General features: G+C 45.6%; 1 protein-coding gene across 1 annotated transcript in view; it reads right to left on the bottom strand.

Annotated features, from left to right (window-relative positions):
* The window catches only part of LOC143997807 (uncharacterized), a 39,337-nt gene extending 25,718 nt beyond the window's left edge, over positions 1–13,619 (bottom strand). The window contains exons 1-3 of the mRNA XM_077493620.1: positions 13,454–13,619; positions 7,595–7,696; positions 3,995–4,057 (exon numbers count right to left, since the gene is read on the bottom strand). Of these exons, the coding sequence (XP_077349746.1) occupies positions 3,995–4,057; positions 7,595–7,696; positions 13,454–13,519 (231 nt within the window). The 5' untranslated portion in view covers positions 13,520–13,619. The remainder of the gene's footprint in view (positions 1–3,994; positions 4,058–7,594; positions 7,697–13,453) is intronic.
* Between the last annotated feature and the right edge of the window lie 374 nt (positions 13,620–13,993).

The raw sequence follows: 13,993 nt of genomic DNA, 5'->3' as shown, positions 1-13,993 counted from the left end.
CATATCAGTGTCCATCAATGCCACCTCATCAGTGCCACTTCATTGGTGCCACATCATTAGTGCCCATCAGTGTAGCCCCATCAGTGCCCATCAGTGAAGGAGAAAACGTACTTATTTACAAAGTTTTGAAACTGAAACAAAAAAAAACTTTTTTTTTCCCCCAAATTTTCTGTATTTTTTTATTTGTAGCGCAAAAAATAAAAAACCGTAGAGGTGATCAAATACCACCAAAAGAAAGCTCTATATGTGGGAAAAAATTTGGGTACAGTGTAGCATGACCGCGCAATTGTCATTCAAAGTGCGACAGCGCTGAAAGCTCAAAATTGGTCTGGGCAGGAAGGTGTTTAAGTGAAGTGGTTAAAAACAAATAGAGTTACCACAGATAAAATGTGCGCATTTTATTCTATAATTTGTCCTGTTTGAAATTACACCAAAATTGGGATTCTGGTACAAAGCCCCGCAAATTTATTTACAAATTAAATATAATGTTTTTATGTTTTTATGTTTTTTTTTTTGCATGTTTTAAAAAATGGGAAAAGTGTAAAAATATTAACACACACACAAAAAAAAAAAGGTTAAAAAATGAATAGTTAGCAAGATAGAAACAAACAAGAATATCAGCAGGGAAATAATAGTTGAAGAGAAAAGAAGACTAATGCGTTTGTAGAGGATCAGAGGGGTAAAGAGTCGGCTCAGAGGCAGTCCAGTAATATAAAATTGTAATAAATTGTAATAAATTGTAATAAAAAGTAATATAAAAATATAAAATAATATAAAAAATATAAAATATAATATAAAATAATAATATAACTCCGGAGAGAGGAGGGGGGACCGAAGGGGGAGCAGATCAGCTGTGTGTCTTGTGTCCCGTGCGAGAGAGGACGGACGAGGGGGAAATAAAACGTCAATCCCGGTGTCTCTGTGCTGCTGTTACATGAGAGACACTCTCTCCACTCACAGCCCTGTGGATAGCAACCCCCCCCCCCCAACAGTGATGGAATTCCAGGGCCCAGTCGCAACTGCGACTGTTGCGACCCTGGTAATTCCGCCACTGGTTCCCACAATCTAAGGGTGGTTCCCGGGATTTCATAAGTAAAGATTGCTACACCTGGATCTGGGATACTGGTGACAAAGTTCAGACTCATATGGATAAGGCTAAGAAACCTAAAAGGCAAAGCCAGAGCTATAGATAGTGAAGGTTGGAATCCTCTTAAGGGTCTGGGAATCTTTGGGGATTACATTTTTTTCCTTTTGCAGCGGATCATAGTTGAAGGAAGTCGGGGTATATTTACTTGTGTTGGTTTTTTTTTTTTTCTATTCCTTCTATATGGCGTGATGAGGTGCTCCTGTTGCCTGATTGGACGCGTGACCAGAGCCGGAGCAGACGAGCCCATCTTCCTTAATGAGACGCCCAAGAAGCCCCGACCCACAAACAAGACACCGAGGATCCCAGACCGACCAGCGACTATTACAGCTCACCGTGTCATCTCTCCTGAGGAACAGAGTCTACATGTCAAAACGTCTTTTCCTTTTTCTGGACTCATATGGACTGTAAGGCCAGGTGTAAGAAGAAGATCGAAATTCATCGAGGGGCACATGGGATCATATGACAAAGAGGAGGAGCTGTTGTGGAAAATTTTAGATGTATTATTATATGTATTGTCATAAGAGTCCTCCTGTGTTCATTCTCCCCCAGCCTGCTCTAAAAGAGCTGACTGGGGCAGACTGACGCTGGTTGAGATCCGTTAGGTAGTGGATAACTTCTTGGGATTGGAAAGAGGTGTTTGCAGAGTGGGGGGTATGTCCGCCAGTGAAAGGGCCCCTGTACACTGTACAGACTATCGTCTGAGGGGATATATTTGCTCTGCAAGGATTGGTTGTGGGCGGATGCAGGGCCGCTGATAGGACAGTACAACTGGCCCTGCTGTACCGGGCCTGACCAGCAGGGGGGCCCGGGCAACCTGAACTGCAAAGTTAATCTCCTCTACCGATCATCGTATGCCATCAGCAATACATACCCTGCCAATACCCTGGCAATACTCTGCAATACATACCCTGCCAATACTCTGCAATACTTACCCTGCCAATACTCTGCAATACTTACCCTGCCAATACTCTGCAATACATACCCTGCTAATACCCTGCCAATACTCTGCAATACTTACCCTGCGAATACCCTGCCAATACTCTGCAATACATACCCTGCCAATACTCTGCAATACATAGCCCGCCAATACTCTGCAATACTTACCCTGCCAATACACTGCAATACATACCCTGCCAATTCTCTGCAATACATACCCCGCCAATACTCTGCAATACTTACCCTGCCAATACCCTGCCAATACTCTGCAATACATACCCTGCCAATACTCTGCAATACTTACCCTGCCAATACTCTGCAATACTTACCCTGCCAATACTCTGCAATACATACCCTGCCAATACCCTGCCAATACTCTGCAATACTTACCCTGCGAATACCCTGCCAATACTCTGCAATACATACCCTGCCAATACTCTGCAATACATACCCTGCCAGTACTCTGCAATACATAGCCCGCCAATACTCTGCAATACTTACCCTGCCAATACACTGCAATACATACCCTGCCAATTCTCTGCAATACATACCCCGCCAATACTCTGCAATACTTACCCTGCCAATACCCTGCCAATACTCTGCAATACTTACCCCACCAATACTCTGCAATACTTACCCCACCAATACTCTGCAATACTTACCCCGCCAATACTCTGCAATACTTACCCCGCCAATACTCTGCAATACTTACCCCGCCAATACTCTGCAATACTTACCCCGCCAATACCCTGCAATACTTACCCTGCCAATACCCTGCAATACTTACCCTGCCAATACTCTGCAATAAATACCCTGCCAATCCTCTGCAATAAATACCCTGCCAATACACTGCCAATACCCTGCAATACTTACCCTGCCAATACTCTGCAATAAATACCCTGCCAATACTCTGCAATAAATACCCTGCCAATACACTACCAATACTCTGCAATACATACTCCGCCAATACTCTGCAATACATACCATGCCTTTGTTTCAAGGTGGGCTCTGGGGAGGGGCAATGGGTGTGGCCAGGGGTGGGGCTGAAGGAGGGACCAGGGGCGGGGGCCAGGGTGGAGCTGAAGGGGGCCCCATCAGGTAGGCTGTACGGGGCCCCATGATTTCTATCAGCGGCCCTGGGCGGATGTACGCTCATTGTCTCTGCTGTGTCTGATCACCACATGTGGGGATAGGCAGCGCACATCTGTGGATAACCTTCCATCCACAGGGAAGTGTAGAATAATCCAGGTATACATTGTTCTCTGGAACAATATATATTAAGGATTATTATCAGAATTGTAGTCATCATTCATTGGTTTTGTATGGTTTGCATCATCGACTATTTGAATGTATACCTGTCTGTGATTGGTTCTTTTGAAGGAAAACAAATGTCTGATTGGCTGTCTGTGAAGACACCACCTTCCTCTGTATTGTATTGCATTGTATTGTATTACTTTGGTCATGTCCTTATATGGTCATTCACATCCTGTGTTTGCTGCTGTGAGGTCACAAGCTTTGTAGGAGGAGTTTAGCTGTTGGAGGCAAACCCTCCAGGGTGTGGCTTCCTGTTGATATGTAAATAAAAGAAGACGCTCGGGTGAGGGGGGGTCAGTCATGCTGACCGATTTGAGAACGTAAGAAGGATGGTCATGTCTGTTCATTTGGATGAGTGGGTTGAAAGGTAAGAAGTATTATATCATTAAGACGGAAATTTCATTTTTTATTAGAAAGAGGAGATTTGGCTGTGTGCTCTGCGTACGGCCACATTTCACTGACAGTGTTGTACAGGAAGTAGTAGGTAGGGATGTATAAAGGGGTCAGTCTACTATACAATGAAATATCACTCTGTGGGGGAGGGGGCATAATTTGCTGATGTCCCCTCCGGGAATAACACATAGAACCCCCGATTACCTGATCATCGGCGGAGATGCCACGGGATGGAGGCCAGGAAAATGAAACCTTTCCTGGACAGTACTGTAGAGAGGGAAGAGATGATCGGTATTAGTAAAGTGACGGATCGGTCAGAAGATGGCGGCAGACGACCCCACAGACATGACGGGTCTATTTATAGAAAATGTGTACAGATATTCGTCCTGAGAGACTTCATGTACATTCGTTCTGGGAGAATTAACCAACTGTTTATGGATTGATGATGATAATTCCATATGATTATTATCCCCATCACCAGTCTATGGGATTATTATCCTGGGGCTCATCTATCTAATTGTAATCCAATAAAGATGCCCAAAGATCGGTCGTGTTTTTTTTGATCGGCCAGCTGGCGATTAAAAAAAAAGAAAGGAACAGATTCCTCCATCCACAAAAATACTTTTCTGGATCACAACAAAGTGTTTCTTCTCCAGAAAAATCACGTTCAGTTTCTTCACTGAATTTCCTAATGTCCCCCCCCCCTCCCCCCCGGAAATAACACATGAAACCTCGATTACCTGATCACAGGCGGTGACATCATTGGATAAGGCACAGTGAAAATTAACTTTGCTTGCCTACCCGACCTGGTGAATTTGAACCCGGACAGGGCTGAGGAGAGTAAAGAAATGATCGGTATTAGTATAGTGACCGATGTGTGATGGCGGCAGAAGACCCCACAGCCATGATCCCAGACATTCTATGGGATCATCATCAGCAGTCTATGGGATCACCATCATCATCACCAGTCTATGGGATCATCATCATCATCAGCAGTCTATGGGATCATCATCATCATCACCAGTCTATGGGATCATCATCATCATCACCAGTCTATGGGATCATCATCATCACCAGTCTATGGGATCATCATCATCATCACCAGTCTATGGGATCATCATCACCAGTCTATGGGATCATCATCACCAGTCTATGGGATCATCATCACCATCACCAGTCTATGGGATCATCATCATCACCAGTCTATGGGATCATCATCATCACCACCAGTCTATGGGATCATCATCATCACCAGTCTATGGGATCATCATCACCAGTCTATGGGATCATCAGCATCATCACCAGTCTATGAGATCATCATCATCACCAGTCTATGGGATCATCATCATCACCAGTCTATGGGATCATCAGCATCATCACCAGTCTATGGGATCATCAGCATCATCACCAGTCTATGGGATCATCATCATCATCACCAGTCTATGGGATCATCATCATCATCACCAGTCTATGGGATCATCATTACCAGTCTATGGGATCATCATCATCACCACCAGTCTATGGGATCATCATCATCACCAGTCTATGGGATCATCAGCATCATCACCAGTCTATGGGATCATCATCATCACCAGTCTATGGGATCATCATCATCACCAGTCTATGGGATCATCATCACCAGTCTATGGGATCATCATCATCATCACCAGTCTATGGGATCATCAGCATCACCACCAGTCTATGGGATCATCATCATCATCACCAGTCTATGGGATCATCAGCATCACCACCAGTCTATGGGATCATCATCATCATCACCAGTCTATGGGATCATCATCATCATCACCAGTCTATGGGATCATCATCACCAGTCTATGGGATCATCATCACCAGTCTATGGGATCATCATCACCAGTCTATGGGATCATCAGCATCGTCACCAGTCTATGGGATCATCATCATCATCATCACCAGTCTATGGGATCATCAGCATCGTCACCAGTCTATGGGATCAGCATCATCGTTATTACCAGTAGGGATGGACTTTATGTTTGGGTCAAACATGAGTTAGACTTGAACATTGGCTGTTTGCCCGCTCGTCGAATAGCGAACAATTTTGGGTGTTCGCGGCAAATTCGAAAGCCGCGGAACACCCTTTAAAAGTCTATGAGAGAAATCTAAAGTGCTAATTTTAAAGGCTTATATGCAAGTTATTATCATAAAAAGTGTTTGGAATCCGGGTCCTGCTCCAGGGGAGTGTTTGGGGACCCGGCTCCTGCCCCAGGGGACATGGATCAATGCAAAAAAAGTTTTAAAAACAGCAGTTTTTTCGAGAGCAGTGATTTTAATAATGCTTAAAGTGAAACATTAAAAGTGTAATATTCCTTTAAATGTTGTACCTGGGGGGTGTCTATAGGATGCCTGTAAAGGGGCGCATGTTTCCCGTGTTTAGAAAAGCCCGAGTGAAAAATGACATTTCTAAAGGAAAAAAAGTCATTTAAAAGTAATAGCGCTAGTGCCGGCTATAATCAATTGCCGGTCCCGGCAATACAGATAAAGTTCATTGATAAAAACAGCATTGGGATTCTCCCACAGGGGAACCCCAAACCAAAGTTTAAAAAAAAATGCGTGGGGGTCCCAACAAATTCCATACCAGGCCCTTCAGGTCTGATATGGATATTAAGGGGAACCCCCACACCAAAATGTTAAAAAAAATGGTCTGGAGGTCCCCCTCAAAATCCATTCCAGACCCTTCAGGTAGACAGGTGACCCCGCCCCCTCTGACAACACGGGGAAAGCCATAGGGAAGTCCCCATGTGTCAGAGGGGGGCGGGGTCACTGGGTGGCCCCGCCCTCCATTATATAAGAGCTGTCACCTGAACAGAAGCGTCACACAGCAGGAGACTCCCATTGAGGCGGATCGTCTGGAGGACGAAGCGGAGAAGAAGAAGCCAGAAGAAGATGCAGGAAGAGAAGACCGGAGGAAGAAGCATAGGAAGATAGAGGAAGAAGTGTGGGGTTCCCCTTAATATCCATGCCAGACCTGAAGGGCCTGGTATGGAATTTGGGGAGGCCACCACGCATTTTTTTTTAAATTTTGTTTCGGGTGTTCCCCTGTGGGGAAACCCCCATGCCGTTTTTATCAATGAATTTTTATGTGTATTGCCGGGACCGACAATTCATTGTAGCCGCGAGTAGTTTTAGTTTTTGACTTTTTTTCCTTTAGAAATGTAATTTTGCTCTCGGACAGTTCTAAGCACGGGAAACATGCGCCCCTTTACAGGCCTACTATAGACACCTCCCATCTACGACATTTAAAGGAATGTTACACTTTTATTGTTTCACTTTAAGCATTAATAAAATCACTGCTCCTGAAAAAAAATGTATTTTTTAAAACTTGATTTGCATTGATCCATGTCCCCTGGGGGAGGAGCCGGGCCCCCAAACACTTTTTAGGACAATAACTTGCATATTAGCCTTTAAAATGAGCATTTTCGATTTTTCATGTTCGTGTCCCATAGACTTTAACGGTGTTCGCGTGTTGGAATGAATTTTTTGCCTGTTCGCATGTTCTGGAGCGAATCTAACCGGGGGGTGGGGGGTGGGGTGGGGGTTGTTTGGCTCATCCCTAATTACCAGTCTAGGGGATTATCATCACCACCAGTCAGAGGTCATAATAACATTCGTACCAAAGAGAAAACACCTGAAGAACATTCGATTTCTCCCATCCTCACACCCGCTGGATCCCTCGTACACAACGAATGTACATGGAGTAGTGCTGGGCGAATAGTTCTGGAGATTCTTTTATAAATAGACCCCAAAGTGTCCCCTCCATTCCCGTACCTTGCAAGAGGGCCCTCTTCGCAATCCGCAGCACGGGAGTTCTTTCACGTTCCTCTTGCTGAGTCTTGCTGGGACTGCCAGATCTCCGGAATCCATCGACTTCTGCAGGATCAAACACAGATTTATCATTGGGTGATGACAATTACCGGGCAGGACCGGCTTTTCTTCTACAATGGGAAGCACCATAACAAACCCTCCACCCCTCCCCCCTCTGTAGATATATCATTATCTTATATCCAATTGGGTCCCTGTCACCTGAGCGGCGCGGTGATCACCGTACATAGATGAATGGATCTGATGACAGGACGGGAGGGTTCGGGGTCATAGTGAGTAATGACAGGGCGCCAGTGGCGGTGCATCCAGGATGCCTATCGGGAGGAGGGGAGGAGATGCACGGAGGACACAGGACCCGCTGCAAGGTCCCACCGCTCGCCACCGTCACCGAGCCGGTGAGTGGGAGGGAGGGGTTACAGTGGCATTTGATCATTACAGTGGCAGCATTTGATGGGCACAGTAAGGCTGCATTTTATGGGCACAGTTTGATGGGCACAGTGAGGCTGCAATTGATGGTCACAGTTTGATGGCACAGTGAGGCAGCATTTGATGGGCACAGTTTTATGGCACAGTGAGGCAGCATTTGATGGGTACAGTTTGATGGCACAGTGAGGGAGCATTTGAGGCACAGTGAGGCTGCAATTGATGGGCACAGTTTTATGGCACAGTGAGGCTGCAATTGATGGGCACAGTTTTATGGCACAGTGAGGCAGCAATTGATGGGCACAGTTTTATGGCACAGTGAGGCAGCATTTGATGGGCACAGTTTGATTGCACAGTGAGGCAGCATTTGAGGCACAGTGAGGCTGCAATTGATGGGCACAGTTTTATGGCACAGTGAGGCTGCATTTGATGGGCACAGTTTTATGGCACAGTGAGGCTGAATTTGATGGGCACAGTTTGATGGCACAGTGAGGCAGCATTTGAGGCACAGTGAGGCTGCATTTGATGGGCACAGTTTGATGGCACAGTGAGGCTGCATTTGATGGGCACAGTTTGATGGCACAGTGAGGCTGCAATTGATGTTTTTTTTTTTCCAGATTTTTTCATTTGTTTGCGCCCCCCAAAAAAATTTTGAGCACCAGCCGCCACTGCGGGGTGCAATGGATATAATGAGGTGAATCTACTAAGACTGGAGCAGCCAAAATCTGAAGCAACAAATTAGCTTCTAGCTTTCATTTTAAAAGCTAAACTGAAAAAACCTGAAGCATGAAGCTGATTGGTTACTATGTACAACTGCTCCAGATTCCGTGTGCTCCGGTCTTAGTAAATCCCCCCATTGCTGATCTTTAGGTTTTGATGCCCAAGGGGCCAGATTAAGAACACCATGGGCCTGGTGCTGAGGATTTTGTTGGGGACTTTTATAAACAATAAATAAATAAAAGTGCAAACTATATTTTGTTATAACAAATTAAATTAAAGAGGGAAAGAGAGAGAGAAAGGGGATGAAGGAGGTGTGAGGGGTAAGGGAGGGAGGATGAGAGAGAAAGGGGGGGGGATGGGAGAGAGAGGATGCACATTGGCATGTGTGGGAATGACATCAACGCAGCCTGGCCAAGGCAAGTGACGGAAGGCACAGAACCCAGAAGGAAGTCCGGGTGAAGATGGAAGTGCCCGGGCCCCGCCGGACTGATCACAGCACAGCACTGGAGGGCTCAGTCTGACAGGTAAGTGTACCCTAATGTGCTAATATGCTGGGCATACTTGTACATTATGGCATAACCTACCCCAGGGCCTCTAAAAAGTAGTAATGTTAGAAAAGTTTACTACCGATTTAATATCACAGGAGCCTCTCATGGGGCCCCTACTGACCCTGTGGCCATAGTTGTCAACATTTCAAACATATTTTCAGGGACGCTTTATATTTAGAGTAGCTGACACCCCCCGTGTTCCTCTATACATCACAATAGTCATTACAAAATGAAATAAGTACTAATAATGGGGCAGAACAAATATGAGGACTGGGAGATTTCCTTTAGTTGAACTGACAAAAGTGCCCCTTCTAGAGCTGGTAACATTGAGGATATTCAGTATCATTTTAAAGAAGAGTTTTTGTGGGTAAGAGGCATAGGAGAGGAGTATGGATGGTATAAAAGTGGGAAGTATGTGCAGGTGAGGGAGAGGAATGTGGAGGGTCTAACAGTGGGCACTATGTACAGGAGAGGAGTGTGAGGGGTATGACAGTGGGCAGTATGCACAGCAGAGGAGTGTAGAGGGTATGACATTGGGCACTATGTATAAGAGAAGAGTGTGGAGGGTATGACAGTGCGTAGTATGTACAGGAGAGGAGTGTGGAGGGTACGACAGTGGGCACTATGTATAGGAGAGAAGTGTTGGAGGTATGAAAGTGGGCACTATGTATAGGAGAGAAGTGTGGAGGGTATGACAGTGGGCACTATGTATAGGAGAGGAGTGTGGAGGGTATGACATTGCGTAGTATGTACAGGAGAGGAGTGTGGAGAGAATGACGGTGGGCATTATGTATAGGAGAGAAGTGTGGAGAGTATGACAGTGGGCACTATGCATAGGAGAGGAGTGTGGAGGGTATGACAGTGGGCACTATGTACAGGAGAGGAGTGTGGAGGGTATGACAGTGGGCACTATGTATAGGAGAGAAGTGTGGAGAGTATGACAGTGGGCACTATGTATAGGAGAGAAGTGTGGAGGGTATGACAGTGGGCACTATGTATAGGAGAGAAGTGTGGAGGGTATGACAGTGGGCACTATGTACAGGAGAGGAGTGTGGAGAGTATGACAGTGGGCACTATGTATAGGAGAGAAGTGTGGAGAGTATGACAGTGGGCACTATGTATAGGAGAGAAGTGTGGAGGGTATGACAGTGGGCACTATGTATAGGAGAGAAGTGTGGAGAGTATGACAGTGGGCACTATGTATAGGAGAGAAGTGTGGAGGGTATGACAGTGGGCACTATGTATAGGAGAGAAGTGTGGAGAGTATGACAGTGGGCACTATGTATAGGAGAGAAGTGTGGAGAGTATGACAGTGGGCACTATGTATAGGAGAGAAGTGTGGAGGGTATGACAGTGGGCACTATGTATAGGAGAGAAGTGTGGAGGGTATGACAGTGGGCACTATGTATAGGAGAGAAGTGTGGAGGGTATGACAGTGGGCACTATGTATAGGAGAGGAGGATGAAGTAATCTGGGAAGGAAAAATGTAAAGGTTTGTGGAAGGATGATTAGGGACTGCGTAGTGGCTAAGCAGGCCAGACATGGATTAAAAAAATGACACCAATTAAGCAGAGACCAGCCATTGTCGATCTATGTATGGGCTGGCTGGTTTTACATAAGTCAACCTATTAACCGACTTGAGTACAACCAGCCTGTCAGGTTTTCCCCAAAACAATCAGTGCTGCCAGCTATAGTTAGCAGCACTAATCATTGTATTGACTGGCAGAACACAATAACACTGCGGGAGTGATCGCCCCATTCACAGGTCAGTAGGTGAGAGGGTGTGTGGGGACAGGCTGGGGAGAGATACTAGTCAGTCCCTGGGTAGGCACTGGTTAGTATCAGAGCCAGATACACACAGGTTACATACGCCAAGATCATTAGAGCGAGAGCAATAATTCTAGCACTAGACCTCCTCTGTAACTCTAAGCATGTAACCTGTAAAAAATGTAAAGCATCGCTTAGTACACAACAAAAAATAGTCCTTTAGTGTTTTTTTTTATGAATGAAACAGTTTCTTTCCAAAAAAAAAACTTTGAAAAATTGCTGCGCAAATATTGTGTAACATAAAAAGTTGCAAAGATCACCATTTTATTCCACAGGGTCTCTGCTAAAACAATATATAATGTTTGAGGGTTCTGAGTCATTTTCCAGCATAAAAGAAATGATGATTTTTACATGTAGGAGAGAAGTCTCAGAATGGGCCTGGGTGGCGAGGGGTTAATTATCATAAGTAATATACAAATAATTATTATCAGCACTGTGATGTCATCCTCTCCGTCTGCTGCAGAGAGTTCCAGCTTGTATTTATACTGCCGCTCTGTATGTAGCTTCTGACAGGCTGTACAAGGAGCCCCGTATCTCCGGAACCATAGATGATAGCAGCCCCAGATTTTAACCAGTGCTGGAGTGGGCCTTTAGCTACATACCCCCCAAATGTGGGTGACTCCTGATCGCCAAGCTACAATCCTTGAAGTCAATCTTTTTTTTTTTTTTTTTTTTGGGCAAATGGGCCTGGAGCTGCAGCTCCAATAGCCCCTATGTTAATCCGGCCCTGGATGCGCAGCTGGCAGTGAACAGCCCGGTGCTCCCATCCCCCTCTATCTAAAGAAGAGTAAAAAACTATCCAATCCATGAAACTACTTCACAAATACTACAATAAAACTGTAACAATTGCTGCAATCACATACAGTGCCTTGAAAAAGTATTCATACCCCCTTGAAATTCCCCACATTTTGTCAGGTTAGAACCAAAAACATAAATGTATTTTATTGGGATTTTATTTCTCCTTCCAGCAGGACAACGACCCGAAACCTCCAGCCAGAGCTACAATGGAATGGTTTACATCAAAGCATATTCATGTGTTAGAATGGCCCAGTCACAGTCCAGACCTAAATCCCATTGAGAATCTGTGGCAAGACTTGAAAATTGCTGATCACAGACGCTCTCCATCCAATCTGACAGAGCTTGAGATATTTTACAAAGAAGAAGAATGGGCAGAAATGTCCTCTCTAGATGTGCAAAGCTGGTAGAGACACCCCCAAAAAGACTTGTAGAGAAAGGGGGTTCTACAAAGTATTGACTCCGGGGGGCGCTATACAAATGCCCCTCCCCCCACACTTTTCACATATTTATTTGTATCGTTTTCCTTCCACCTTCCATTCATCAAATACCGCCAGAGGAAGAAACCTTACAATCAATTTGTAAGGCAATCACAACTTACCCCCAACTTCATGTTAATATTCCCCCCGGGGTACCGAGTACCTAAAGGTTCTGGATCCGTCTGGTCATCCAGTCTGGTGCCGAGGGTTGGGGAGAATACTCAGATCACAGCGGCGGGTCACTCGCACTCCAACTCCTCCATTCAGTAAGCATCTTGCATTATTTTTAGTGAATGCAATGCGCTCTGTGGTTGGAGGAGGGGGTGGAAGAACATTACGATCTCCCCTCCTCCAATCACAGAACGCTTTGCCTTCAATTAAATTAAGATGTTTACTGAATGGAGGAGATGGAGAGCGAGTGACCCGCTGCGGTCTGAGTTCTTTCACCAGATGTTTAGAACTGACTGCACCGTACTGGAGGGGGGGGGGGAGGGGGGTGTACATAACACCTCAGTCTATTACATTAGTGTGGTTGTAATTTAACAGTGGACAGGTAAAAGAATCAGCTTTAAACTCCTGGAGAAGACGGCTTACACCCACAAGAGTCAGTCAATGACCACACACTGGAAGATCTGCTGGAAAACAACATCATAAATCAGCTCCCTCTAGTGGCCACAATGCAGTATTTTCCTGAAATGCCTCAGCTGATGATCATAAGAAATACACACATTACACAGATTACAGCAATTGTTAGCGACGGCAGTGAGAATGCTTGGGGCAATCACATTGTAACTGTTATCATATAAACATGACAGATACATATAGATACATTGTCCTCACTATAGATCTGCAGAACATTGTTACTCTCTAATAACTATGAATTGATATATATGGACATATCTGGTAGTACAGCTGTGTCTATAGAAAGTCTTATGATGTGGATGGAATGTTCCTGGATGTGTGGAGCCCTCACACCGTACACCCCCACCCACCCCCACCCCTCGGGAACTCACCTCTCCTCCTCCGTCCACCAGCAGAACGCAGACCACGAGACCCCCCAAGATCAGCAGAGTCCTCATCACTGCACCGCACCCCGATCCTCACTACAGCAACAAGACAGAAAGACGTCCGATGTGTGACCCCCACCCTCCGTATACCTCTCAGTGCTGAGAGCACTTCTTATATACCACCTTCCCCCTCCCCCTTCCTTCCTTATTGGGACTGGCCGGCTGCAGGATCCAAACCTACAGATGAGGCAACATCCTTCCCTATTCCACTTTCACAATGTCTTCATCTTCAACATATCAGTGCTGGTGGTTCCCTTCTTCCCGTTGATTCCTTTAAGAAGAAATTTGGGGTTACTCATCGCCAGTTCTTTAGATATCTCCAAATTCGCCACACCTTTGTTGCCCAGTTTGAATCTATGCCAGCGTTTCTCCTTCTGCCCAACCTAGAATCCGCACAATGGGGTATCCCTCTGGTCAAACCCACCCAGGGCCGGGAGCACAAGGGGCGGGAAGGAGGGGGCGGCTGCCCCTGGCGCAATGGTTTAT

This window comes from Lithobates pipiens, unplaced genomic scaffold (assembly GCF_037356315.1).
Source record: "Lithobates pipiens isolate NorthernLeopardFrog02 unplaced genomic scaffold, aLitPip1_a1.2 Scaffold_19, whole genome shotgun sequence".
Taxonomy (NCBI): domain Eukaryota; kingdom Metazoa; phylum Chordata; class Amphibia; order Anura; family Ranidae; genus Lithobates; species Lithobates pipiens.
Note: the sequence above shows the minus strand (reverse complement) of the source record. Positions and strands in the feature narration are given on the sequence as shown.